The sequence below is a fragment of the Dasypus novemcinctus genome, chromosome 18 (assembly GCF_030445035.2).
Source record: "Dasypus novemcinctus isolate mDasNov1 chromosome 18, mDasNov1.1.hap2, whole genome shotgun sequence".
In the NCBI taxonomy this organism is placed as follows: Eukaryota; Metazoa; Chordata; class Mammalia; order Cingulata; family Dasypodidae; genus Dasypus; species Dasypus novemcinctus.
This window is the reverse complement of record NC_080690.1, coordinates 16,392,512-16,418,734: the sequence shown is the minus strand read 5'-3', so window position 1 is coordinate 16,418,734 and position 26,223 is coordinate 16,392,512. Positions and strand designations below refer to the sequence as shown.

General features: G+C 37.7%; 1 protein-coding gene across 3 annotated transcripts in view; it reads left to right on the top strand.

The window, feature by feature from the left end:
* HYDIN (HYDIN axonemal central pair apparatus protein) overlaps positions 1-26,223 on the top strand; it is a 516,844-nt gene that overhangs the window by 250,972 nt on the left and 239,649 nt on the right. For all 3 annotated transcript variants that reach the window (XM_071209089.1, XM_058279757.2, XM_071209090.1), the window contains 3 exons: positions 5,116-5,183; positions 22,297-22,532; positions 24,692-24,792. In XM_071209089.1, coding sequence (XP_071065190.1) covers positions 5,116-5,183; positions 22,297-22,532; positions 24,692-24,792 — 405 coding nt within the window. The remainder of the gene's footprint in view (positions 1-5,115; positions 5,184-22,296; positions 22,533-24,691; positions 24,793-26,223) is intronic.

Sequence of the window (26,223 nt, the reverse complement as noted above, 5' to 3'; positions counted from 1 at the left end):
TTACGGATTCTGATATTTTTTATTACTTTTCTATTGCCAGGTACTCTTTTTTTCAATATCATATAATTTTGACTGCTATGCCTTGAAATACCAGAATATCTTGATTTACTTATCCAATTGCATAATAGTCTTTTTTCAGTGATTGGATAAGCAATACTGTAAATCAACGGGATTTTGAAAAATTACCCATGAGCAGTTTTGTTCCCTTCTGTTTTTGCATACATGATTTTTTTAAGTTTTACCATAGCATAAATATATTTTTGTAGTCAACTTGTTTTGCTTAATGCATCAGAATAATTCAGTCATTCTAATTCATAGTCTTTAACATTATAATTTTAACTAACCACCATGTAGATGTCTGGCAAAATCTTGGCAGAAACTGTTCTAATAGCCACGATCCCTAGTAGAATTCATCTAACCATATCTAAGTCCACATGCTGTTACTTAGCTACAGTCCCCACAGTTAAATATCCTTTGAACAAATGCGATTGATCTCTGGTTCTTTTCAACCTATGCACTGATTAAACAACTGCTCTGTGCAATTTTGTGAGCTTTTTTCCTGCTTTCTTTAGCCTTTTGTTCACTGCAAATACTTTTCATCAATTTGTTACCTTGGCCCCAAAAAGATTCTTTTAATAAATCAAGTATCTCACCTGTAGAATTGTTTCACTTCACTCTCAACTGGATCCTAATCCTTGCTAAGTAACAGCCACACCATTTGAAGTCACTTTGATCATTAGCATGAAATACAATAGATTGTGAAAAACACTTTGGAAATCAAAACTTACTGCATTGAGTTTTTGCAGTGTTCCCTCCTCCCAGAAATACAGCAGCTTCTCACCACATTATGGTCAAATCTGTAGCAGCTGGAAGTAACACTAGTGCACCAATGCGTTCAGCATGGTGTGAATACACTTAGAACACCAACATCTGGAGCTTTGTGAACTAGGAGCTTCATGCTTAGTGTGTTTTCTGCTGTGTGTCTATAACTTTTAAAAGGGTTGGCAGGTATATGGTGACTTACTTCAGTTCTTTTTTTTTTTTTAGTTTTTTTTTTTTTTTAGTTTTTTTTTTTTTAATTTTTTTATTTTTTATTGACTTTGTAATAATATTACATTAAAAATATATATGTGAGGTCCCATTCAACCCCACCCCCCCACCCCCCCTCTCCCCCCCCCCCAACAACACTCGTTCCCATCATCATGACACATCCATTGGATTTGGTAAGTACATCTTTGGGCACCTCTGCACCTCATATACATTGGTTCACATCATGGCCCATACTCTCCTCTATTCCATCATGTAGGCCCTGTGAGGATTTACAATGTCCGGTGATTACCTCTGAAGCACCATCCAGGGCAGCTCCATGTCCCGAAGACGCCTCCACCTCTCATCTCTTCCTGCCTTTCCCCATACCCTTTGTCCATTATGTCCACTTTTCCCAATCCAATGCCACCTCTTCTATGTGGACACTGGATTGGTTGTGTCCATTGCACCTTTATGTCAAGAGGAGGCTCAGATTCCACCTGGATGCTGGATGCAATCCTCCCATTTTCAGTTGTAATCACTCTAGGCTCCATGGTGTGGTGGTTGTCCTTCTTCACCTCCATCTTAGCTGAGTGTGGTAAGTCCAATAAATCAGATTGTAGGTGCTGGAGTCTGTTGAGGCTCAGGATCTGGCTATCACATTGTCAGTCCAGAGATTCAAATCCCCTAAATATATCTTAAACCCCAACATTAACTGCACCTCCAGCACATTAGCATGAAAGTCTTATGAAGGGAGATCCCATCTGAGTCCAGATTCATCACACATAAACACCATTTCCAAAGAGGGGCCATCTGCCCTGGTAGTTAACCCCATCGGCCATGACCATAACTCCCATGGGTCTCTTTAGCCCTCAAAGGAACCAATATCTGGGGGTTGTATCTGCTTTATCTGTCTCTCTGACTCTGCTCAGTTGTGCATGAGGGCAAACCTTCTGCCAGCCTCCAGACTCTTTTTTAGAAACTCATAGCCATATAAACTCATTTCTCCTTTCCATTTCCCCCTTACTTTAGGTCAAACAGCATTTTAAAGTCATGGTATTTTATGTAGACATGGATATTCTGCTGATCCGCATTGAACCTTCCGTATAAGGTCATTTTCCAGTTGCATCATCAGTTGGTAGTTGATAGTGGTCCCTCGTTGCCAGGGAGGCTCATCCCCGGGTGTCATGTCCCACGCTGGGGGGAAGGCATTGCATTTACATGCTGAGTTTGGCTTCGAGACTGGCCACATTTGAGTAACATGAAGGCTGACAGAAGGAAATTCCCAGGCACAAAGTTGCTCTAGGCCTTGTTATTATTTTGGGTTTATCAGCTCACAAGCATAGTCATTAGTATCAGGGGCTCACTGTTGAACCCTCACTCCCTCCCGGTCCCCACCACTGTACCTGGGAGACTGTCGCTGCTCCCCTAGGGACCACGACAGAGCACCACTGGCCAGGAACCCAGTACCCCCCCTACTGTGGTTTTTAATTGTTGCCACTATGAGTATATCCAAACATTACCATGCACCCTGGACATATGTTCTGTACAGCTCCCTGTCAGTCATATATCATCTGTCATTGGTATCCCATACCAGTATCCCTCCATTGCCATTGTTGAAACACTCTGTGATCCAGAACTCCCCGAAATTTGAAGCCCAATATAATGTCATGGTCCCTTACTAGGGAATGGCATATAGCGATGAGTTTAAAGGATAGATAAAGAACTTGGATAAAGTTAGATAAAGAACTTAGATAAAGAATGTTGACTTGAAAAAATTCCACATCCTATTTTTTTCTTTTTTTTTTTTTTCCCCCCCCCCCCTAATTATTCAGCTTTTCTTCACAGGAGTCCTAGACCACAGCAATGTATATATATAATATACAGCACTCCCACACATCCACCAGAAAACCTTTTCCCTTCCACAGTGATACTCTTACGCCCTATTCATATCATATTTACTTAAAGTGATGTACAGAGTCTGAGACATTAGCTTTCTAACAAGGTGACATCTGTGTTTACATTATGGTGCATACTTTAGGATACACAGTTCTTTACATTTTTAGTTATCCTATGTTTTACATTATGGTTTACATTATCAGTCTGTCATCTCCTATATGTTATGGTGTAATATTACATGTTTTATATCCATCCTTGTGTACTCTCAAGAAACTCCTCTCTTACCCCCCATTTACTTTGGTTCCACACATTTAACGTCCATTTTCCCTTCCACCTTGGTGCCCTCAGTGATAGCCAACCTCCGTTTCCTGAGGAGCCACTTCCAGAGATAGATGGAATAGTGTTCAGGGCCTAACTTGCTCAACTGCCCCAATGCCCTGGGAGCCACCCTTTCTCTCGAGGGATACAGTTCCCTCTATTGGATGGCATTAGTCCTCCCCAGGATGTGGGTCCACCCCCACTCTCACTACTTGGGTTTCTACCCCATGGTTACTTCAGTTCTTAAGTCTTGTCTAGAGATTTTCTTTGTCGTGGATAGTGGAGAAAAAAATTTACTACTCCGAAGGTAACAAGATTAAACAAATACCTGGTATTTTAGTTTTCTATTACCAATGTACACAAATTAACACAAATTTATTAGCTTAACAACACACCAATTTCTTACCATACAGTAAGACCAGTAAGATCTAAAATCAAGGTGTCAGCAGAGATATCTTCCTTTTAAGAGTCTGGACTGACAATGTGATAGCCAGGTCCTGAGCCTCAACAGACTCCAGCACCTACAATCTGATTTATTGGACTTACCACACTCAGCTAAGATGGAGTTGAAGAAGGACAACCACCACACCATGGAGCCTAGAGTGATTACAACTGAAAGTGGGAGGATTGCATCCAGCATCCATGTGGAATCTGAGCCTCCTCTTGACATAGAGGTGCAATGGACACAACCAATCCAATGTCCACATAGAAGAGGTGGCATTGGATTGGGAAAAGTGGACATGGTGGCTGATGGGTATGGGGAAATACAGGAAGAGATGAGAGGTGGAGGTGTCTTTGGGACATGGAGCTGCCCTGGATGGTGCTTCAGGGGCAATCACCGGACATTGTAAATCCTCACAGGGCCCACTGGATGGAATGGGGGAGAGTATGGGCCATGATGTGGACCATTGACCATGAGGTGCAGAGGTGCCCAAAGATGTACTTACCAAATGCAATGGATGTGTCATGATGATGGGAACGAGTGTTGCTGGTGGGGGGAGAGGTGGGGTGGGGGGGTGGGGTTGAATGGGACCTCATATATATATTTTTAATGTAATATTATTACAAAGTCAATAAAAATTTAAAAAAAAAGAGTCTCTAGGGGAGAATCACTTTCTTGCCTTGTCCAACTTCTGGAGGCTGCCTGCACTCCTTGGTTGACGATGCCCTTCCTCCATCTTCAAAGTCAGCAATATTAGGTTGAGTCCTCACATCACATTAGTTTGACCTCCTCTTCAACCTCCCTGTTCTGCATTTAAAGGTCCTTGTGATTACACTGTGCCCACCTGGATAATCCAGGCTATCTTGCTATCTTTAAACCAGATGATTATCAACCTTAATTCCATTTGCTACCTTAATTCCCCTTTGCCACATAATCTAATTTATTCACAGGTGCCAGAGATTAGAATGTGATCATCTGGAGATTATTTTATCTGTCATGCCTGAAGTCAGCTAGAAATTGTAGAATCTTTCTATTATTTATTTTAAGATAGTCTTAGATGTTAGACCTATAATATTTTTCATGCTTAAGTTAATAACTTTTTATGATATGTGTCTCATCCAAAATAACATCATTTTGCACCATTAGTTTAGTGAAACATCTGCTCTGTCTCCATCCAACTCAGTGTAAGAATAAGGGGGTAAGTTAACCACAGCATCCTTTGCCAACAACCCAATAGTCTGAAGCTTAAAAAAGAATTCTAAAAACGACTATGATAAATCACTATCTTATAGTTTCTTTAGATCCAAATTCTATAGTTGATTTAATGTCAAATTACATATATCAGTATTTACCCTCTCCCTAGTTCCTCACTGTTACCCTGAATTCATTGGATTCTCTTTCCACCCCCAAACTTGTATTCCTACTTCCAGAGGCTGTGTCATTGGACCTACCTTCCATTTCAATGTACCAGCTCTACACTTTGGTGATGTTTCCTTTGGTGAGTACTTTCCCATTTTAAATTGGAAATTGGGTGGAATTGCTTTTCTCTATGGATAGAAGAAGGGATGTTTGCAATAACCTATCACCATTTTTATGGGTGTGTTAGTCAGCCAAAGGGGTGCTGATGCAAAATACCAGAAATTAGTTGGTTTTATAAAGGGTATTTATTTGGGGTAGGAGCTTACAGATACTAGGCCATAAAGCGTAAGTTACTTCCCTCACCAAAGTCTATTTTCACGTGTTGGAGCAAGATGGCTGCCAATGTCTGCAAGGGTTCAGGCCTCCTGGGTTCCTCTGGGCTTAGCTCCTTTGGTTTCTCCACAAGGTCAGCTGTAAACTATCAGGCAAATGACTCTGTCTCTCTCCCTGGGGTTCCAGCTTAAGACTGCAGCATCAAACTCAAAACATCAAAACTCCAACATTAAAAGCCCCTAATTCTGGCCTTTGCCATGCCTTTTATCTGTGAGTCCCCACCCACCAAGGGGCGGGTACTCAATGACCTACTGACACAAGAGATTTACTTGATTAAGTAATCAAGTAAAACTCTGAATCCAATATAATCTCATATGCCCGGAGGAAAAGACCAATTTACAAACATAATCCAATATTTCATTTTGGAATTCATCAATAATATCAAACTGCTACAATGGGTAATTGATAATAGGGTCTAGAATTGTTTTTCCTTCCTCTGAAACAGTGGCATTTCAGTGCCACTTCCTAGTTTATACGTGAAAGTTGTAGCTGTGTTCTGGGTACTATTAGCTGTCAGGCGATGGCTGTCTCCCACTCTACCAGCAGTGAAACAGAGAGATTTCTGCTTCGCACTAATGTCTGAAAATTCTGAGCACTCTATTTATATGCAGATTCTGAATTGCCAATCTGGGTGTACAGCATCCTTTACACAGAGATTCTCCAGGTTTAAAGTGAACTCAGTAGTGGCTCTATTCAGGTGCTCTGTCATCCCAAATTGAAGGTTCCTCTGTACGTTTTACATTGTCTTCTGTTTCAATTACTTCTCTAAGCCATTTCCTCCCATCTAAGGTTCCCCAATAATAAAAATGGAAACAACAGTAGCAGCAGAACCTACCATTTATAGAATATATCTCTGTGTTCCATTTAATATTAAATGTAGAATATACATTACTACATTTACGCCTTTTGGCAATCCTAAGTGGTAGATACTATTTAATATTTCCATTTTAAATATGGGAGAACTGGACTTAGAACAGTTAAATAACTTGCCTAAGGACACAGGGTCACACAGTAGTGGCAGAATTAATATTTTGATTAAGATCTAAGTCATGCATTCTCAATGGATGTAATGTTGCCCCCAAAGGGACAAAAATTGGTTATTCGGAGCGTGTGACAGTCTGAAGTTCTTTTATGAATCCCAAAAAGAAAAAGATTATATTTTTGAATGAATCCATTCCTGTGGGCTTGAGACCCTTTCAATTGGACTAGGTCAGTAAAGTATGACTCAGTTTGATGCTCCACCCTCTTGCTGGGTCTGATATATGAAGATACAGAGAGATAAAGACACACAGAGGAAAGGAAGCTACCATACTTATCCTGCCATTTGAGAGAGAGGACTGCAGAAAAACATATGCCCTGAGAGACTGAAAGAGGTCCCTGAATCTGGAACCAGCAGAGCACAGAGGCACAGAAAGGGGCCCTTAAGGGGCTGGACCCATGGAGCAGTTCAAGGCTAAGGAGATGAGCCCAGCCATATGCCTTATAGCTCACAATTAAACTTGGGAAAAAATGGAGCAGCCAAGACTGAGAAAGGAGGCCCAGTAAGAGACAAGCGCTATGCTTGGTTGCTCACAGTTGTGCTCTGGAAGATGGTAGATTCTGCAGGGGAAGGCAGAGACCTCAGCAGAGGTCAATGATCATCTTTGCTACATGGCAGGATCCCAGAATCAACAGTAACTGACTTTGGTAAGAAAGCATCTCTGATGGTGCCTTGATATGGACATTTCATTGTCTCAGAACTGTAAACTTTTACCCCAAATAAATCCCCTTTACAAAAGCCAATCCATTTTTGGTACTTTGCATCAGCAGCCCTGTGGCAAACTAAGATGGGGAAAAACAAACAAACAAAAAAAAAACTTTGATATTACTATGACTTGTAGCTCTCCAAAGCTGAGCCCTACCCAACAAAATCTTATTCCTTGGTATTTAATTTCTTTCATTAGGGAAAAATTAAATTTAATATAAATAAAATTTAATTAAGTAATTTGATTTGATTTAAAATTAATTTACTTTTTTCTTTATTGGAAAATAATGGAGGAAAAAGTTGAAAAACACTGGTGTAAATCCAATTCCATGATCCTTTCCAGTTTGCTCTATTGCTTCTTCCATTTTGATTTTCAGTTAATTTGCCTTCTTTTGAGTAGAACCAACTACTTTGGGAGAAAAATAGTGAGATTCTTTGAAAGAATAGTGGCATATAATGAAGAACTGAGAAGGTCACGTGCATGCTTAAGGCAAGATACATACTCAGAAAATACCCAAGAAGACGTAAACTTTCAACACTGGCTGGACTTTATACTCAGTGAAAGCAGAAAGTGAAAGCTAAGTTAGAGTTCAAATGGCCTGATTAAGTATTGAGGAAGTGCCCCAATGCAGAGCCAATCTAAAGATCTGGAGAATTTTTTTTTTTTTGCCTTTCTTTCCTTTCCTTTCTTTTTATTTTTGTTTTTGTTGAAAATGTCCAGTTTTCAACAAAAAAATTACAAAGCATACAAAGAAACAAAAAAGTATGATTCATTTGTAGGAAAAAAAGAAATAGAAACTGTTCCTGAGGAAGCATGGGCATTTGATTAATAGACAAAGATTTAAAATCAACTATCTTAAATGTGTTTGAAGAATTAAAGGAAACCACAGACAAAGAACTAAAGGAAGCCAGGAGAACAATATCTCAACAAATAGAGAATAGCAATAAAGAGATAGGAATTATAAAAAGGAACCAAATAGAAAAATTTTTACCTGAAAATTACAATAACTGAAATGAAAACTTCACTAGAGGGTTTCAACAGCAGATTTTAGCAGACAGAAGAATGAATCAGCAAAACTGAAGATGTGTCAAATGGAAAGAGAAAGAGAGAATAAAGAAATATTAACAGAGCCTGAGAGCTGTGGGACACCATAATGTGTCAAATGAAATTATCCAATCGGAGAGGAGAAAGAGAGAAGAATAAAGAAATATTAATAGAGCCTGAGAGCTGTTACCAGTAGACCTGCCCTATGAGAAATGCTAAAAGGCATACTTAAGGCTGAAATGAAAGAACATTAGGCAACAACTAAAAAACATGAAGAAAAAAAGAGAACACTGGTAAAAGTAACTGCATAGGTAAAAAGGTACATATAAAAGTCAATATCATTATATTTGGGGTTTGTAACTCTCTTTTTTTTCCTAAGTGATTTAAAAGATACATGTATAAAATAATAAATATAAATCTATGTTAATTGGCACACAATGTATAAATATATAACTTGTGACAATAACAATATAACGGGAAGGATGGAAATGTTTAGGACCAGAGTTTGTGTATACTATTTAAGCTAAGTTGATATTAATTCAAACAAGGTTGTTATAAGGCTAAGATAATAATTGTAATCCTCAAGATAACCACTAAGAAAATAACTTTAAAATTATACAGAAAAGAAAATGAGAAGGGATTCAAAAGCATACACTACCAAACACTAAAACACAAAAGAAGGCAGTTTGGAGGAACTGAGGGAAATAAAAGATATGACATATAGAAAACAAACAGGAAAATAGCTGAATTCCTTCCTTATCAGTAATTACTTTAAAGGTCAGTGGGTTAAACTGTCAAATTAAAAGGCAGAGGTTGGCAGAATGGATAAAAAACCCTGATCACTCTATAGTCTGTCTATGAGACTCATTTTACATCCAAAGACACTAAGAGGTTGAAAATAAAAGGATGAAATAAGATATTCCATGTAAATAGTAACCAAAAGAGAGCTGGGGTGGCTATACTAGTATCATACAAAATAGATTTTAAGTAAAAAATTATTGTAAGAGGCAAAGAAGGATATTATATATTAATAAAAGGGTTTGTTCATTAAGAAAATATAACGATTATAAACATTTACACAACTAACAACAGAGTTCCAAAATATATAATGTAAAAATTACAAAACTGAAAGAAGAAATAGTTCACCAATAATTGTTGGAGACTTCTATACCCCCTTTCAATAATGAATTGAACAATTAGAAAGAAGATCAATATAGAGTTAGAAGTCTTGAACAACACTATAAACTAATTAGATCTCCTAAAAGCAGAAAAATACACATTCTTCTTAAATCCACTTGGAACATTCTCCAGAATAGACCATATGTTAGGCCACAAAACAAGTCTCAATAAATTGAAAAGACTGAAATCAGACAAAGTATGTTTTCTGACCACAGTGAAATGAAACCAGAAATCAATAACAGAGAAAACTACAAAATCTACGAATATTAAGAAATTAAATAACACAACTCTTAAATAATCAATGGGTCATAGAGGAAAACATAAGGGGAATTAGAAAATACTTTAAAATGAGCAAAAATTAAATGCAACATACCAAACCATATGGGCTGCAGCAAAAGCAGTACTCAGAGGGAAATTTATAGCTGTAAATGTATGCATTAATAAAGAACAAAGATCTAAAATCTATAACCTCACCTTAAACCTTAAGGAACTAGAAAAAAAAAGAGCTGACTAAATACAAAGCTAGCAGAAGGAAAGAAATAATAAAGATTACAGCAAAGATAAATGAAAGAATGGAGAAACAATGAGAAAATCAATAAAAACTAAAATTATTTATTTGAAAATATTAACAAAATTGACAAACCTTTACTTAACACTAGCCAAGAAAAAGAGAGAGAAGACTCAATTTACCTGAATCAGAAATCAAGGAGAGGGCAGTAATACTGATCTTACAGAAATAAAAAGGATTATAAGTGGGTATTATGGACATTTGTACACCAACGTATTAGAGACCTTAGGTGAAATGAACAAATTCTTAGAAACACACAAACTACCAAAACTGATTCAAGAAAAAATAGAAAATCTGAATAGACCTGCAACAAATAAGGAGATTAAATCAATAATCAAAAACCTTCCAACAAAAATATAAAGCCTAGGACCAGATGATTTCAATGGTTAATTCTACCAAACATTTAAAGAAGAATTAGCATCAATTCTTCTCAAATGTTTCAAAATAGATTGGTGAGGAGGAAACACTTCCTGACTCATTCTATGAAGCCAACATTACCCTGATACCAAAGCCAAACAAAAACATTACAAGAAAAGAAAACTACAGACCAGTATCCCTTATGAATATAGATACAAAAATCCTCAACAAAACACTCGCAAACCAAATCCAACAGCATATTAAAGGGATTATACATTTATGACCAAATGTAATTTATCCGAAGAATTCAAAGGTGGTATTTTAATTTCCTAGTTGCTAAAATAAATATCATACAATGGATTGGCTTAACAACAGGAATTTATTGGCTCATAGTTTCAGAGGCTAGAAATCATGCTTCCTCCCAGGGTCAGTATCTTCTGGCTGGCCAGCAATCTTCAGGGTTCCTTGGCTTTTTCTCACATAGCAATGCACACGGTGGCATCTCCTTTCTCTTATGAGATCCATTGACTTCCAGATTCTGGATGTTCCCCATGGCTTTTCTCCTCCATGTCCAATTTCCTTTGCTTATGAGACCTTCCAGCCATATTGGATTAAGACTCACCCTCATTCATTTCAGGTACACCTTAGCTAATAACATCTCCAAAGGTCCTATTTGCAAATAAGTTCACACCCACAGAACCAGAGGTTGGGACCTGAACATGTCTTTTGGGGAATGCATGATTCAATCCCCAGCAGGTGGCTCAACATACAAAAATCAGGTATACCTAGTTTTACTGCACTTCGCTTTATTGCACTTTGCAGGTATTGTATTTTTTTACAAACTGAAGCTTTGTGGCAGCCCTACATCAAGCTAGTCTATTGGCGCCATTTTTCTAACAGCATATTCTCACTTCGTGTCTGTGTCACTTTTTGGTAATTCTGAAAATATTTAAAATTTTTCATAATTATTTTATCTGTTGTTAATCTGTGTTCAGTGATCTTTGAAGTTACTATTATAATTGTTTTGGGGTACTACAAACCACACTCATGTAAGACAGTGACCTTAATTGATAAGTGTGTGTGTTCTAACTGCTCCACAACTGGCTATTCCCCTGTCTCCCTCCCTTTCCTCAGACCCCCCTGTTCCCTGAGATACAACACTATTGTAATTAGGCCACTATTGTAATTCACCCAAGTGAAAGGAAGAGTTGCACATTTCTCACTTTAAATCCAAAGCTAGAAATGATTAAGCTCAATGAGGAAGGCATGTTGAAAACCAAAACTAGGCCTCTTGAGTCAAACAATTAGCCTAGTTGTGAATGCAAAAGAAACTTTCTTTTTTTTTTTGTCTTTATGAGGTCCCTATATACTCCCACCCCCTTCACCCCACTCTTCCCCCATAAAAACAACCTCCTCCATCATCATGAGACATTCATTGCATTTGGTGAATACATCTCTAAGCACTGCTACACCTCATGGTAAATGGTCCACATCATAGCCCTCATTCTCCCACATTCCACCCGATGTTCTTAAAGGAAATTGAAAGTGCTACTGCAGTGAACACATGGATGCTAAGAAACAGAAACAGCCTTATTGCTGATATGGAGAAAGTTTTAGTGGTCTGGATAAAAGATTAAACCAGCCACAACAAATCCCTTAAGTCAAAGCCTAATCCAGAGCAACGTCCTAACTCTATTCAATTCTATGAAGGCTAGGAGAGGTGAGGAAACTGCAGAAGAAAAGTTTGAAGCTAGCAGAGGTTGGTTCATGAGGTTTAAGGAAAGAAGCTGTCCCCATAACATAAAAATACATAGTGAAGCAGCAAATGCTAATATAGTAATAGAAGCCACAGCAAAATACCCAGAAGATCTAGCTAAGATCATTGATGAAGATGGCTACACTAAACAACAGATTTTCAAGGTAGACAAAACAGCCTTCTGTTGGAAGAAGACACCATCTAGGACTTTCATAGCTAGAAAGGAGAAGTCAATGCCTGACTTCAAAGCTCAAAATACAGGCCAACTCCCTTGTTAGGGGTCAATGCAGCTGATGACTTTAAGTCGAATCCAAAAAGTCCTAGGGCCCTTAAAAATTATGCTACACCTATTAAAACTCTATGTTCTATAAATGGAACAACAAAGCTGGATAACAGCACATCTGTTTACATTCAATAAACAACATGGTTTACTGAATATTTTAAGCCCTCTGTTGAGACCTAATGCTCAAAAACAAAGATTCTTTTTAGAAGATTTCTGCTTATAGAAAATCACCTAGTCACCCAAGAGCCCTGGCGAAGATGTAAATGAGATATGTTGTTTTCATACTTGCTGATATAACATCCATCCTGCAACCCAACCTATGGATCAAGAAGTAATTTTGACTTTCAAGTCTTACTGTTTAAGAAATACATTTTCTAAGGCTATAGTTGCCATAGATAGTGATTCCTCTGATGGATCTGAGCAAAGTAAATTGAAAATGTTCTGGAAAGGATTCACCATTCTAGATGCCATTAAGAACATTCATGATTCATGGGATGAAGTCAAAATATCAACCATGAACAGGAGTTTTGAAGAAATCAATTCCAGCCCTTATGAATACCTTTGAGGGATTCAAGACTTCAGTAAGGGAAGTAACTGAAGATGTGGTAGAAGTAACAAGAGAACTAGAATTAGAAGAGAAGCCTGAAGATGTGACTGAATTACTGCAATTTCATGATAAAATTTTAATGGGTGAGGAGTTGCCTCTTATGGATGAGCAAAGAAAGGGGTTTCTTGAGATGGCACCTACTCCTAGTGGAGATGCTATGAACATTGTTGAAATGACAACAAACGATTTAGAGTATTACATAAACTTAGTTGATGAAGCAGTGGCAGGATTTGAGAGGATTGACTCCAATTTTGAAAAAAGTGCTACTGTATGTAAAATGTTATCAAGCAGCAATGCATGCTACAGAGAAATCTTTCATGTAAGGAAGAGTCAATCAATGTGGCAAACTTCATTGTTGTCTTATTTTAAGAAATTGTCACAGTCACCACCCTGACCAGTCAGCAGCCATCAATACTGAGGCAAGACCTTCCACCAGCTAAAAAGAGTATAACTTGCTGAATGCCCAGGTGATAGTTAGCATTTTTCAGTAAGAAGGTATTTTTAAATTAAGGTATGTACATTCTTTTTTTAGACATACTGCTACTGTAAACTTAGTAGACTATAGTATAGTGAAAACATAACTTTTATATGAGCTGGGAAACTAAAACATTGGTGTGACTTGCTTTGTTGGGTTATTCTCTTTGTTGCAGTGGTCTGAGACTAAACCCACAATTTCACCAAGGTATGCCCATGAATGATCACATGATCATATCAACTGATGTAGAAAATACATTTGACAAAACCTAACACCGTTTCTTGATTAAAAACACTCAAAAACTAGGAATAGAAGAGGTTACTTCCTCAGTATGATAAAGGGAATATATGGAAAACCCACAGCTCACATCATACTCAAAGGTAAAAGATTGAAAGCCTTAATTCAACACTGGAATTAAGACTAGAAAATTAGAGCAATTAGACTAGAAAAAGACTTAAAGGCATCCAAATTGGAAAGGAAGGAGTAAAACCATCACTCTTTCTAGATGACATGATCTTATATGTAGAAAATCCTAAGGAATCCACATACAAAAATTTTGGAGCTAATAAGTTCAGCAAAGTTGTAGATACAAGATCAACTTATAAAAATCAGTTGTACTTCTATACACTATCAATTAACAATCTGAAATGAAATTAAGAAAATAATTCAATTTGCAATAGCATCAAAAAGAATAAAATAAGAATAAATTTATCAGAAAAAGTACAAGACATGGACTGAAAACTATAACACAATGCTGAAAGAAATGCAAGGATACAAATAAATGAATAAACACCCTAGGTTTATGGATTGGAAGACTTAATATTGTTAAAATGGCAGTACTCCACAAAGTGATCTATAGATACAGTGCACTTTCTATCAAAACTCCAATGGCATTTTGGCAGAAATGAAAGAGTTGATTCTAAAATTCATATGGAATGCATGGACCTTGAATAGCCAAAGAAATCTAGAAAAACAATAACAAATTTAGAGGATTCATACTTCCCAAATTTCAAAATTTGTTACAAATCTACAGTAATAAAGATTGTGTGGTATTGGCATAAGGATAGACATATAGATTGATGGAATATATTCAAGAGTCCAGAAATAAACCCATACATGTGTGATCACTAGGTTTTTAACAAGAGTGTAAAAACCATTCATTGAGGGTATAGTCTCTTCAACAAATGGTACTGGGAAAACTGGATAACTGCATGTAAAAGAATGAAGTTGGATACCTACCTCACACCATATATAAAAATTAATTCAAAATGGATTAAATAGCTAAATTTAAAAGGTAAAACTATTTTTAAAAAGCATTTAGAAGTAAACATTGGGACAAATCTTCATGGCCTGGGATTTGGTAATGGTTTTATAAATATGACATCAAAAGCACAAGGAACAAAACAAAAAATAAACTGGACTTCATCAAAATTTTTAAAATTCTTGTGCATCAAAGGACACAATCAACAGAGAAGAAACAACCAACATACATAGTCAGATAAAATATTTACAAATCATATATCTGATAAGGCTCTAGTATCCAGAATATATGAAGAACTCTTAAAACTAACAATAAAAAGATAAACAATCCATTTAAAATGAATAAATAATATGAATAGAAATTACTCCAAAGAAGATACACAAATAGGTAACATAGCATATGAAAGATGCTGTTCACACTAGTCATTATAGAAATGCAAATCAAAATCACCTCACAATAGTACCACAGAATGAGGTACCACTTTATACCTACAGGATGCCCATAATTAAAAAAAATTAAAAAAGCAACCAAAAAATAACAGATGTTGGCATTGTGATAAGAAAAAGAAATAAGATATATAGTTGAAAAGAAAAACATAAGGGAAGCAGACTTGGCCCAGTGGTTAGGGTGTCCATCTAAAGAAAAACATAAGGGAAGCGGACTTGGCCCAGTGGTTAGGGTGTCCGTCTACCACATGGGAGGCCCACGGTTCAAACTCCAGGCCTCCTTGACCCGCATGGAGCTCGTGCAGTGCTGATGCACACAAAGAGTGCTGTGCCACACAGGGGTGTCCCCCGCGTAGGGGAGCCCCATGTGCAAGGAGTGCGCCTGGTAAGGAGAGCCACCCAGCGTGAAAGAAAGTGCAGCCTGCCTAAGAATGGCACTGCCCACATGGAGAGCTGACACAACGAGATGACACAACAAAAAGAGACACAGAATCCCGTGCTACTGATAATAACAGAAGCGGACAAAGAAGAAGATGCAGCAAATAGACATAGAGAACAGACAACCGGGGCGGGGGGGTGGGGGGAAGGGGAGAGAAATAAATAAATAAATAAATAAATCTTTTTTTTAAAAACTATCATTATTTATAGATTTGTTATTTTCTACCTAAAAAATCCATGAGAATTAACTGGTCAACCATTAGAACTAGTAAAATTTTAACAATGCTTAGATAAAATATTGTCATATAAATATCAATAGATTTTTATACACTACAGTGGTTAATTAGAAAATACAATAAAAAATCTCATTTAAAAATATAAAAGTATAAAATAACTGGGAATAAACCTAATAATAAAAGTGCAAGAATTACAGGAAGAAAAATTCTTGAACTCATTATGAAAAGAAACTTCACAAAAAGAGACAATAATTTTTTAAGAGCAAACACCAATGAGAGTAGATATTTCCTACTAGTTAGCAAAATACATTTTAAAGCACAGGAAAATAAATTAATGGAACAGACAACAAGTTAAAATAAATCCATGACTATATGGGAATTTATATGTGTTACATGTGGAATTTCAAAGCAGCAGAGACAGGATGAGCTACTTCATAAATGGCATTGATACATTTGGTTATCCATGTGGAAATATTAAATTTAGACTTTTATCTCACATCTTTCACAAAAATAAATTCCAGATGGGTTGAAAAGCCAATTTTTCAAAGTATTAGAAGAAAATATAGATGATTATATTTATACACCAGGAATTATGAAGGACTTCTTAAACAAGATGGTAAATGCAAATGTCATAAAGGAAAAAAGAAAAGAAAATATTAAGAAAACCTCTGAACAAAAAGGCTTTGTAAACACAGTGAAAAGACAATATTTGCCACATACATAATAAGGATTAAAATCAGAATACATGAAGAACTCCTGGTAATCACTGAGAAAATGTTAAATCATCCAATATAAAAATTGACAAAATATATGGATAGACACGTATAAATTGGTAAAATGCATGACCAGAACAGAAGAGAACATATATGAAATACACATTAAAAGATGCTTAATCGCGATAATATATAGGGTTTTTTCAAAGGCAATGTAGCTATTTTCTGTAACCAGTCTCATATTTCTCATGTATCCCTATCCTATCAAGGTATACGTGGTATAGGATTTGAGAGGTCAGGAGGTCTTATCTAACTAATCACTAATCCCATGGTGCTGATTTCCACTGAGGTGCTGCTGGAATACTCAAGACTTGTGTTTTGACTTAATCAGAGTCATTGCTGCATTGGCTGTGTGTCAGTTTCTGGATGATTCAAAAGCAGATTGAAAGTCACTCTTGGGATGGGCCTTATTCAGTTTTATAAAAATGACACTGAGAAGGAAGCAGATGTGGCTCAATCAGTTGGGCTTTGTCTACCATATGGGAGGCCCTGGGGTCGTGTCCTGGGTCCTCCTTGTAAAGACAGGCTTGCCCTTATGCCAAGGAGTGCCACCTGGCCCGCAAGTGCCCCAGAGTGCCGACTCAGCAAGGTGACGCAACAAAAAGAGAGACAAGTAAAAACACAGAAGAGCATGCAGCAAATGGACGCAGAGAGCAGACAACAAGCAAACCATGGTGGGGAGGAGGGGGAATAAATAAAAATACAGACACACAGAAGAACGCACAGCAAATGGACACAAAAGAGCAGACAGCAAGCAAGCTGTAAGGGAGGCAGGAATTATATATATATATATATATATTTTTTTTTTTTTTTAATGACACTGAGAACACTGTCCTCCATCAGATCTAGAATGGGTTATGTAATATTGGTGGGCTCTGGGTCACATAATGGATAAAACCAGACATGCAAGCTCCAAGGTTAGGTAGATTTTTCCATTAACAGTATTCCCTTTTGCTCCTCCCTTATCCCTAGGATACAAGAAAGATCATCACTGGGTAATTTAATCATATTGTCTCCAAGCTATAGAGATAATAATCAGCTGTTTCTCATAGTTGGCCCAGCTAGAAGTTTTGGTAACTGACTTAGGTGAAAATTAGAAAGTTTCTTTTTCTTTTGTTGTATAATATCTTGTTGAACCATTGGATGATAGAGCTGTTATATAAGGAACGGACTGGAAGCCACTTTAGAGCCATGACCCAAGATCCCTGAGATATGAAAATTTATCCCAAAGACCTCCTAAGTTCATCTTCAAAAACCATATTGCCTTTTCTTTTAGGTTCAATATAGATTCTTTAATCTTCTCTGTGATAGGAAATGTTAGCAATAGCATAACCTTTTTAGCTTACCAGCAGGAAATCTAGGACTATTTGATTTTTAAAACCACTGGGTCTGGTAAATTCAGGCTACTTTGCTGTGTGCTTCTAGAACCTGCACTTTATCAGCCAAAGTTAAGAACAATTTTTTGATAATCTTTTCAACTTATATGACCTGCACTGTTGGAATTAGAGCCCTAATGATGCCAACAAAGTATTTCTCTAGATAGATTGGCCTCCCATCAGAATCTTCACAAAGAAACTTAGTCCATTGGAGTATTTGGAGAATTATTTATTTGAAATTTTCTAATTATAGCCCCATATGTGCAAGTAGGGTTTGATGTGGCAGACAAGAGTATTTATTGATTCAAAAGAAAGACCAATAGGGTTTCATATAGTTCCACACACAAAAAGGAGAAATTGTTACAGAAGAGAGCCAGGAATCAGAGAAATTTTTTAGTTATCTCAGGATAAGAGACAAATCATGTGTAGTTAAACAAGGTTTGCAGAGGTTTTTGTAGGCTGGGCAGTGTATTAAGCTAACCAAGGTTGGTAATTTTGTCCCTGCATTGGCATTAAGATGAGTGTTGCATATATGACATTTATTTAGGTAAGGTTCTAGATTTGACCTCAGGCTCTATTGGAATTCAAGATGTTAGGCTATTGTAAATACCATATAGTAGGTGAGAGGTAATATAGTATTGTAAGTTATATCCAAAGTATTTAAGGGGTGGCTATAAAGATTTTAAGGGTAGGACTGGATGGTAGATGGCACACCTAGTAATTAGTTAGGTTGATTGTAATAGTGGAAACCTGAGACAGATTATAGACTTTGGGAGATGGTTGTCCTTGAAGGAACCCTGAGGCTTTGATGAGACCTTGGATTTGTCAAAGAATAAAATGGACCAAGTAACAATTGTTGTGCTGGGTGATTGGCCAAAGGGGGCAGGGTAAGTATCTGCAAACCTGGTATGTTCCAGGAAGCACAAGAGTAGGTTGCGTGTGAGAATAAGGAGTTTTGAAGGCTCCAGGTAATCACTGAACTTGACCATTGGGATTTAGAAATAGAAGTTATTACAAAATTTGATGACTTGTCTGGAGTCTAAAAGTTCAAGGGTAGATGTGTTGGGGTAAACATAAACACCACAAAAATGCATGCTAGCTGTATCTTCCATGGCCCTGGTATGAACAGTATTTTACTCAAGGGGAAATAACTATTAATAGATTGACTTAGGAGGGTATAAACTAGGGAGTTAGTTAGAGACAAGACTTATTTGGAATTATCACATAAAGATCTTAGAAAGCTTGGCAGAAGAGATAATAGTTGGCATGAGCAAGGCCTAGACCCAAGAAAGTTATCTTCAATGGTAAAGGGAAATATATAAGAGTATATCAGAATTGTTATAACCTTAAGGTGTTAAATAGGGGATAACATGACCAAAATGATAAAGAACGAAATCATGCAAAGGAGAGTATGAGAATCAGTAGTTTGAGGCATCTAGTAAAAGTTTTACTTCATCAGTTTGGAGCAGAAGCTCTCTACTTCATGTACAGCCTACTTGTTCCAAGGAACTTAGGACAACAATCTATTTCTGGAAGTCATCTTCTTCTGGGTGTTTTTCAGATAACCTCCATTTAACATCTCCAATGCAAGCATTTTCCCACATCTTCAGTAAATAATTTGGTTTTTCGGGCTTCTTTTTACCCAAATGTCAACACCTCATAATTTAACTTCAGAGTCAGTTGTTAGATGGCTCTAAAGAAGACTTTCATTGGTGCATCCTCCAGAGTACCCATTCTTCAGGTTAAAAGGAGGAGACCTCTGAGGGTGGGTTTCCAGGGAAGGCTTTTTTACACCTACAGTTAAGTTGGTTCTTGACAATATTTAGTTATGTCTTCCTGAAACAGGGTTAACTCAGATTCATGATACAAGTGGGGAAGATGGCATTGGAGAAGGTAGGAAGGGCTCAGCTCTCTCACAAAACAATGGAGGAAGAGCAAAGAGCTGTCTGAGGAAGCTGCTTTAGGGTATATGCAGATGAGGAGTATGCTGTGCATCCTCCAGGAGGATGAGGGACAGAGAGATGAAGCTGCCAAAATGAAAACCATGAATTACCAGCGCTACAGGCTGGGAATGGCACCCATCACACACAAGGCAAACATACTGGATAAAACCCGTGGTTCACTGCAGCCAACTGAGAGGGGAACAGACCTCTTCCACCCTGGTAAGAGAGAGGGTGTGCGGGAGGGCAGAAGAGTGGTCTCTCTTCAGTGAGTTTGGCCAGTGGTGCCCACTTTAAATCTCAGCTTTGGACAGACCAGAATCATGGGCAGAAGGAGGTTAAAAGCAACACCTCTGTGGAAAGAGTCATTGACCAGCACCATCTGCTGTCCAGTCAGGAAACTGCAAAGAGGAAAAAAAAAACCACGCTTTTTGGAATCTCTCCTCCTAGACCCCTTGGACCAGATCTACGCCCCATTAGTGAGTCCCTGGCCTTATTTTGGTAGCTTAAGCTGGAAATTTTTAAAGATTTAGAATAAGTTGAACCAAAAATCAAAGAAGAGCCATGAAACAAAACCACTAGACAAGACAGAGAAATTGACCATCAGAGTAAAAAACTCACCAACATATTCAGATACCCAGACATCAGCAAATAATTATAGGTCATAATAAGAAGCAGGAAGAGATGGCCCAACCAAAGGAACAAACCAAAAATCCTGACGAAACACAGGATTTAAGGCAACTAATCAATGAAAATCACATCAATCTCCTAAATCAATTCAAGGAGTTGAGGGAAAATATGAATGACTAAAGAGATAAAAAGATATTAGGAAAACACTGGGTGAGCATAATGAACAATTTAAAAGCCTGCAAAGAAAAGTATCAGACCCTCTGGGAATGAAAGACACATGGATCAGATTAAAAATACTTTAGAGGCATCTAACAGCAGATTTGAATTGATGGAAGACAGAATTAGTAACTTGAAGGACCAGCATATGTGCACTTGAAAAGACAAGAGAGTGGAAAGAGAAAACAATGAAGAAAAAAAAAGAAACAGGATCTCAGAGAATTGAATGACAACATGAAATGCACAAACATACATGTTATTGGAGTCCCAGAAGGAGAAGAGAATGGAAAAGGGGCAGAAAGAATATTTGAGGAAATTTCCCAACTTCTATGAAAGACATAAATAGCAATACCCAAGACAGACAACACATCCCAAACAGAATAAATCCAAATAGACCTATCTGAGACACCTTCTATTCAGAAAGACAAATACCAGAGATAAAGATTCATGGTACAAGATTCATGAGACCTGCAATTTAGCTGCATCTTCACAAAGTGAATTAATAATCTGTGAGTTCCAGAGAGGGCTAACCTGATCTAATGGACATTAGAACTAAAAGTAAAACTCTTCACCAAGGAACTCTGAAGTCATCAGTAACACTGTTTGTATGCTATACATTCCCAAAGAGTATGGACTGTAACATTTTTTGCCAAATAGTTAACACACTGCAAGATCCACATCTCTTAGGAAATGAATGTGAGTCTCACTGAACTCAGTGTAGGACAGCTAGATATAACACACAAAGCAGCTTTATCTAAGTGAGTTTAAAGTCTAGATTTGTGTGTTAGTCTCTGGCTGGATCAAAAGCAGACTATAAAGTGTCTCTTGAGAGAGACTATTATTCAATTTTTTGTTATTGACCCTGAGAGCATGATCCTCAGGCAGGTCTCCATGCAGGCTTCTCCTTTCACACCTTGGCAAATAAAAAAAAGCAAGCCTGATTCTGTTTTTTCTAATTTAAAAAATCTATACTTTTATTCCAAAAATAAATATAAAATATACTCCTGCCTGAGTACTCAGCTAACTGATAATAGAATCTGCCTCTTGAGAGGAGTCTGGGTAATGATCAAAGGGCTTGTTTTATATATATTGCTTAACATGCTACGTAGGGTGGACCATTGACTAGGGGTGCAGTGATACTCAGAGATGTACTTACCAGGTGCAATGGATGTGTCACGATGATGGGAGAGAGTGTTGCTGTGGGGGGAGTGGGGGGTGGGGGCGGTGGGGTTGAATGGGACCTCATATTTTTTTAATGTAATTTTTAAAAATAAATAATTTTTAAAAAAACATGATACGTAGTAAATGCATAATAAATTGTCATTGAATGAATGAATGATGAATGAATGAAAATGTATTTATTGATAGTGTGAGCAAAAACAATACTTAGGGTAAGTGCGAGTTAAGGAAGTAGTAAGGAACTGCATAGAAAATTCATTCAAGAGATTTGGCCGTTTGCTAGGGGAGATGGTAGGGTCAGGGGAAGACACTGTGGGGCCTTTATTTCTCACTCATATTTTGTTCTCCAGGGTTTCCTCACACCTTAATATGTTCTCTTAATAATACCTCCTTGGTCCCCATGACCTTCAAACTGCGTATCCCTGGGGATGGCCTTGGGAGTAAAAGCATTTCAAGCAGTGAGCAGTATTCAGACGACAGAAGACCATCTTGGAAGACGGAAGAAATACCAACAATGAAACCAAAAGAATTCACCATCATGCCCAGCTGTGGCACCATTCGCTCCCAGGGATTTGCTGCTATTAAGGTAAAGCTCAAAGCTTTCTGCACATATGGCCAGGCAGTTGAACTTTCAAATAGCTATTTGGACCACATCTGGGTTTTGCTCTATAGTGTCCTGTGTCAGTGGGTGAGAAAAGTGAAGCCTACAAAGAAATAAACTACTGCAGCAAAAGAAATTGGATACAAATACATAGGGCAAAGGAGTTCATGCTGCTGCAGTGGAATTACATCAGTCTAGATGCATTGCCTTCACGAGGACAGTGGATTCTAGGTATTTCTAGTGAAATCGCTGTTCTGTACAGATAGCGTACCCATTGGCACTAAGATAAAAAGATTTAAGAACTCATGGATGATTAGGTTCTCTTTCCTTCAGACTCAAAATCTTTGTATCAATAAAAATATCCAGATTTAGATGACTGAGATATCTAACCCATTCAGATTTTTCATGTGAACCTGAACTGCATGGCAAATGTGGTTGTGATGTTGCTGTGCTTGAATTTAGGTCTGCAGGAATAGCAGTGAGGAAGCTATTTGTTTGCCCTTCCAAGCTTTGTCTCAAATCAGAGTGATGTGGTGCTTTGGTTATGGCCTCATGGGCCATCAGCAGAATTATTTCATGGTTACCTGTGAAAGGCAGTAGCTGTCTTCCCTCACTTATTTTTGCTGCTCCAAACAGTTAGGTCTAGCAATATTGAAGGCTACTCAGTGAAAACAATTCAATGGTCTCTGGGAAAGAAAACAGATAAGAACTCATAGATAAGGTTGTTGATTTTCTCCTTAGTCATTATCATTGAACATTTAAACCAGCTATTGGTTTATCCTCAAAATTTACTTTAAATGCTTCATAACATCTCACCAAGAATATACTCAACTAATTCTCTTCTGGGAGTTCTCAGCAATTCCATGGACTTCTCCTTGGACCCAGTGAATTCTGATATCATATAAACACTATAATTTAGTTACTAACTGTGGTTTTCCTACTAAGAAGTGCTGCTGTTGCAATAGATTTATTTACTTATTCCTTAGTAATGTTCAACCTACATGTTACCTATCCTTTTTTTTTTTTTTTGCCTTTCCCAGATAGCATAGAATTATTTGTAGAAGGAAGTACAGAAATATAGCAACTCCCTAGCAGCCTCCAGCCAGAGCCCACTTGCTCCTCTGCCTTGTAACCAGAGCCCAGAAATAAAAACAAGGAATTACAGTCACACTAAGAATCTCTGCACACCAGTGCAGCTGCTTCTCTGCAAATCTGACGAGTTTTCTTTCCAAATCAATGACTCCACCTTCACTTGAGAGCTTTCTCTATGCTTCTATTTTCCCTCCGGATCTGCACTTTAAGTAGGTCTATATGGACGCAAATTTGCATCCAGTGATTCTCATTGCAATCTGAAAAAAATTTTAATTAGGATCTGATACACAACTTCTGGATAGAAAAGCCTTAACACATTCCAGAAGCTGTTTTCTAGAATTACAAGCATCTCTTCTAGGACAAAACATTTTAAAAACAATTAAAAAATTTAACCAGGCTTTCAAAAACCTAAATGTAAAGTTTCACAATAGCAAATAAAAATGAAGAGTAAAATATTCTGGCCAAACATTGTCCTTAGATTGAAACCTTACTATGGAGCTTCCTGTTTTCTACTCTAATAATGAATATTTGTGGGGAGGCAAGATTTGGGATAAAGCAAATACTATCTAATTGATTTCTTATCCCCTCTACTCCAGTTTCTGACAATGACATAGTTATGTTCATTTGTTTTGCTGTAAGAGAAATTTAACTGTAATGTTCTGTCAGCATATTGAATTTTCATAATTCATACTGCCCAGAGGCGTAGAAAACAATTTAAATTGCAATAATTAAGTTTGTTAGTATTGCTCATCCTCCACGGTCACTTTCCCCCTCGTGTGCATCTATGGCTTCTTTGATACAAACTCCTCTGAAATGAGCAAACCTTTTGTACTAAGAACCATTTGGCTTCTAACCTAGACTTTGAAGAAACTCAGCATGCCCTGATCCTGAAATGTAACTTGTTCAACTAAAAATGTAAAACATCATACATCTGATAAAGTGCTCAGAAGTCGCACTGATCAGTGGAGTCCTTCCCTTGTCTCTTTTCTCCCCCAAATCCAAGAGAAAGCTGACCTTTTTAGAAGAGCAACTTTTCACCTTTTTCTCTCCAGGTGACCTTATGCTCCAACACTGTGCAGAAATATGAGCTGGCCCTGGTGGTAGATGTGGAGGGCATTGGAGAAGAAGTGCTGGCGCTCTTAATTACAGCAAGGTATCAAGCTCACCTGCTCTCTCTTCAGGCGTCTCCTCTGAGCCTCCAGCAGCGGGCTGCCTCTCCAGAAGGCTGCATGCCTGCCAACCACTACACACTGGATTTGTTCGGCATTCCTGGGGGGAAAGTTGAATCTGATATTCAAATGATAAAGCTTTAAAACAGCAAGTGTTTCTAAAGCACCTTTGGTGGAGATAAGAGAAGTAATATGTGTGTTTTGCAGTGTTAAGAATAATATGCTCCTTAATGAGTCTGACTTTCAAAATATAAAATCAAAAAGTTTTAGCAGGAGGTGAAAAGTGGCTGGTTTTTATTTTTATCTTTAAATACAGTACTCGGGAGTTTTGCCGAAGGAAGAGTGGTGCTCTCAGTTCCTCTAGTGGAAGATCCCTTTAGCAAGAGATCCCTGCTCCTGGGCACTGTCATTCAGACTGGAATTGCAGGCCATCAGTTGGACCACAAAATGAGCCTCGTATCTAACAACAGAAACTCCTCAGAGCCATCTCTAGTTCCTCTTTTTTTTTTCTGTTAATTTTTATAGAGGCAGCAGTGACCCCTGGAGCCAGTTTAACATCCTGGCTCTGCTATTTATTGACGTGTCGCCCTTGACTAAGTTAGTCTTTCTGATAGTGGTGATGGGACACAGGAGTGTTATCTACTGATGATGTGATGTCAGGGACTCTTAAAAACACCATAGGGCCACTCTCTTCCTAAAGCAAACAGGGTCCAGATCTGGGACATTAAAATGTATGGATGAAACTTCAGTTTGTAGGAAAGAGAGAAAATGACTTATCAGCGAAACTCTGATAATGATAATGTCAATCCCTAGAGTTCAGTTCTCTCATGAATCTTAGGAAAACATACCTTAAAGAAGGTGCAGACACACTGGTTGGTGGGAGATAATAACTGGCATCATTTCATAGGTCTTGAGCTAGGATGATGACAAAAGAATTTCAATTGGGGGACCCACTGCCTGCCCACTTTTGGATATATTACTTCCAAAGAGCTAACTAATTATTTTTTGTTTAAAAGCAGTAAAAACTCTCTCATCTGATCCTCTCTATGCCCAAGTTTGCCTTTTTCTCTAGCCTTGCATTTCTTTTCTACATGGGCTTATTTAGATATTTCCCAGACCCTTTTCCCTATAGATAGCAATAGCAAATCCTGATTTTCTTTTTTTTAATCTTTAGATCTAAGAGCTTCCTATCAACATACATTCTGTGACCTGGGTTGAACATTATAAATGCTCTCAGCACAGCACTTCAGGCTGTAAAGGAGTAGTGTTAAGAAAGTCAGTGGGCCAGCTGACTACTTCCATTCTAGCTAAAAATGGACGCTTCATTCCATGCAAAACACAAGCTTTGCAGTTAAAGACTCTTTCATATCATTACTTTCAGTGTAATCTGTAGGAACTACTCATTGACTCTCAGT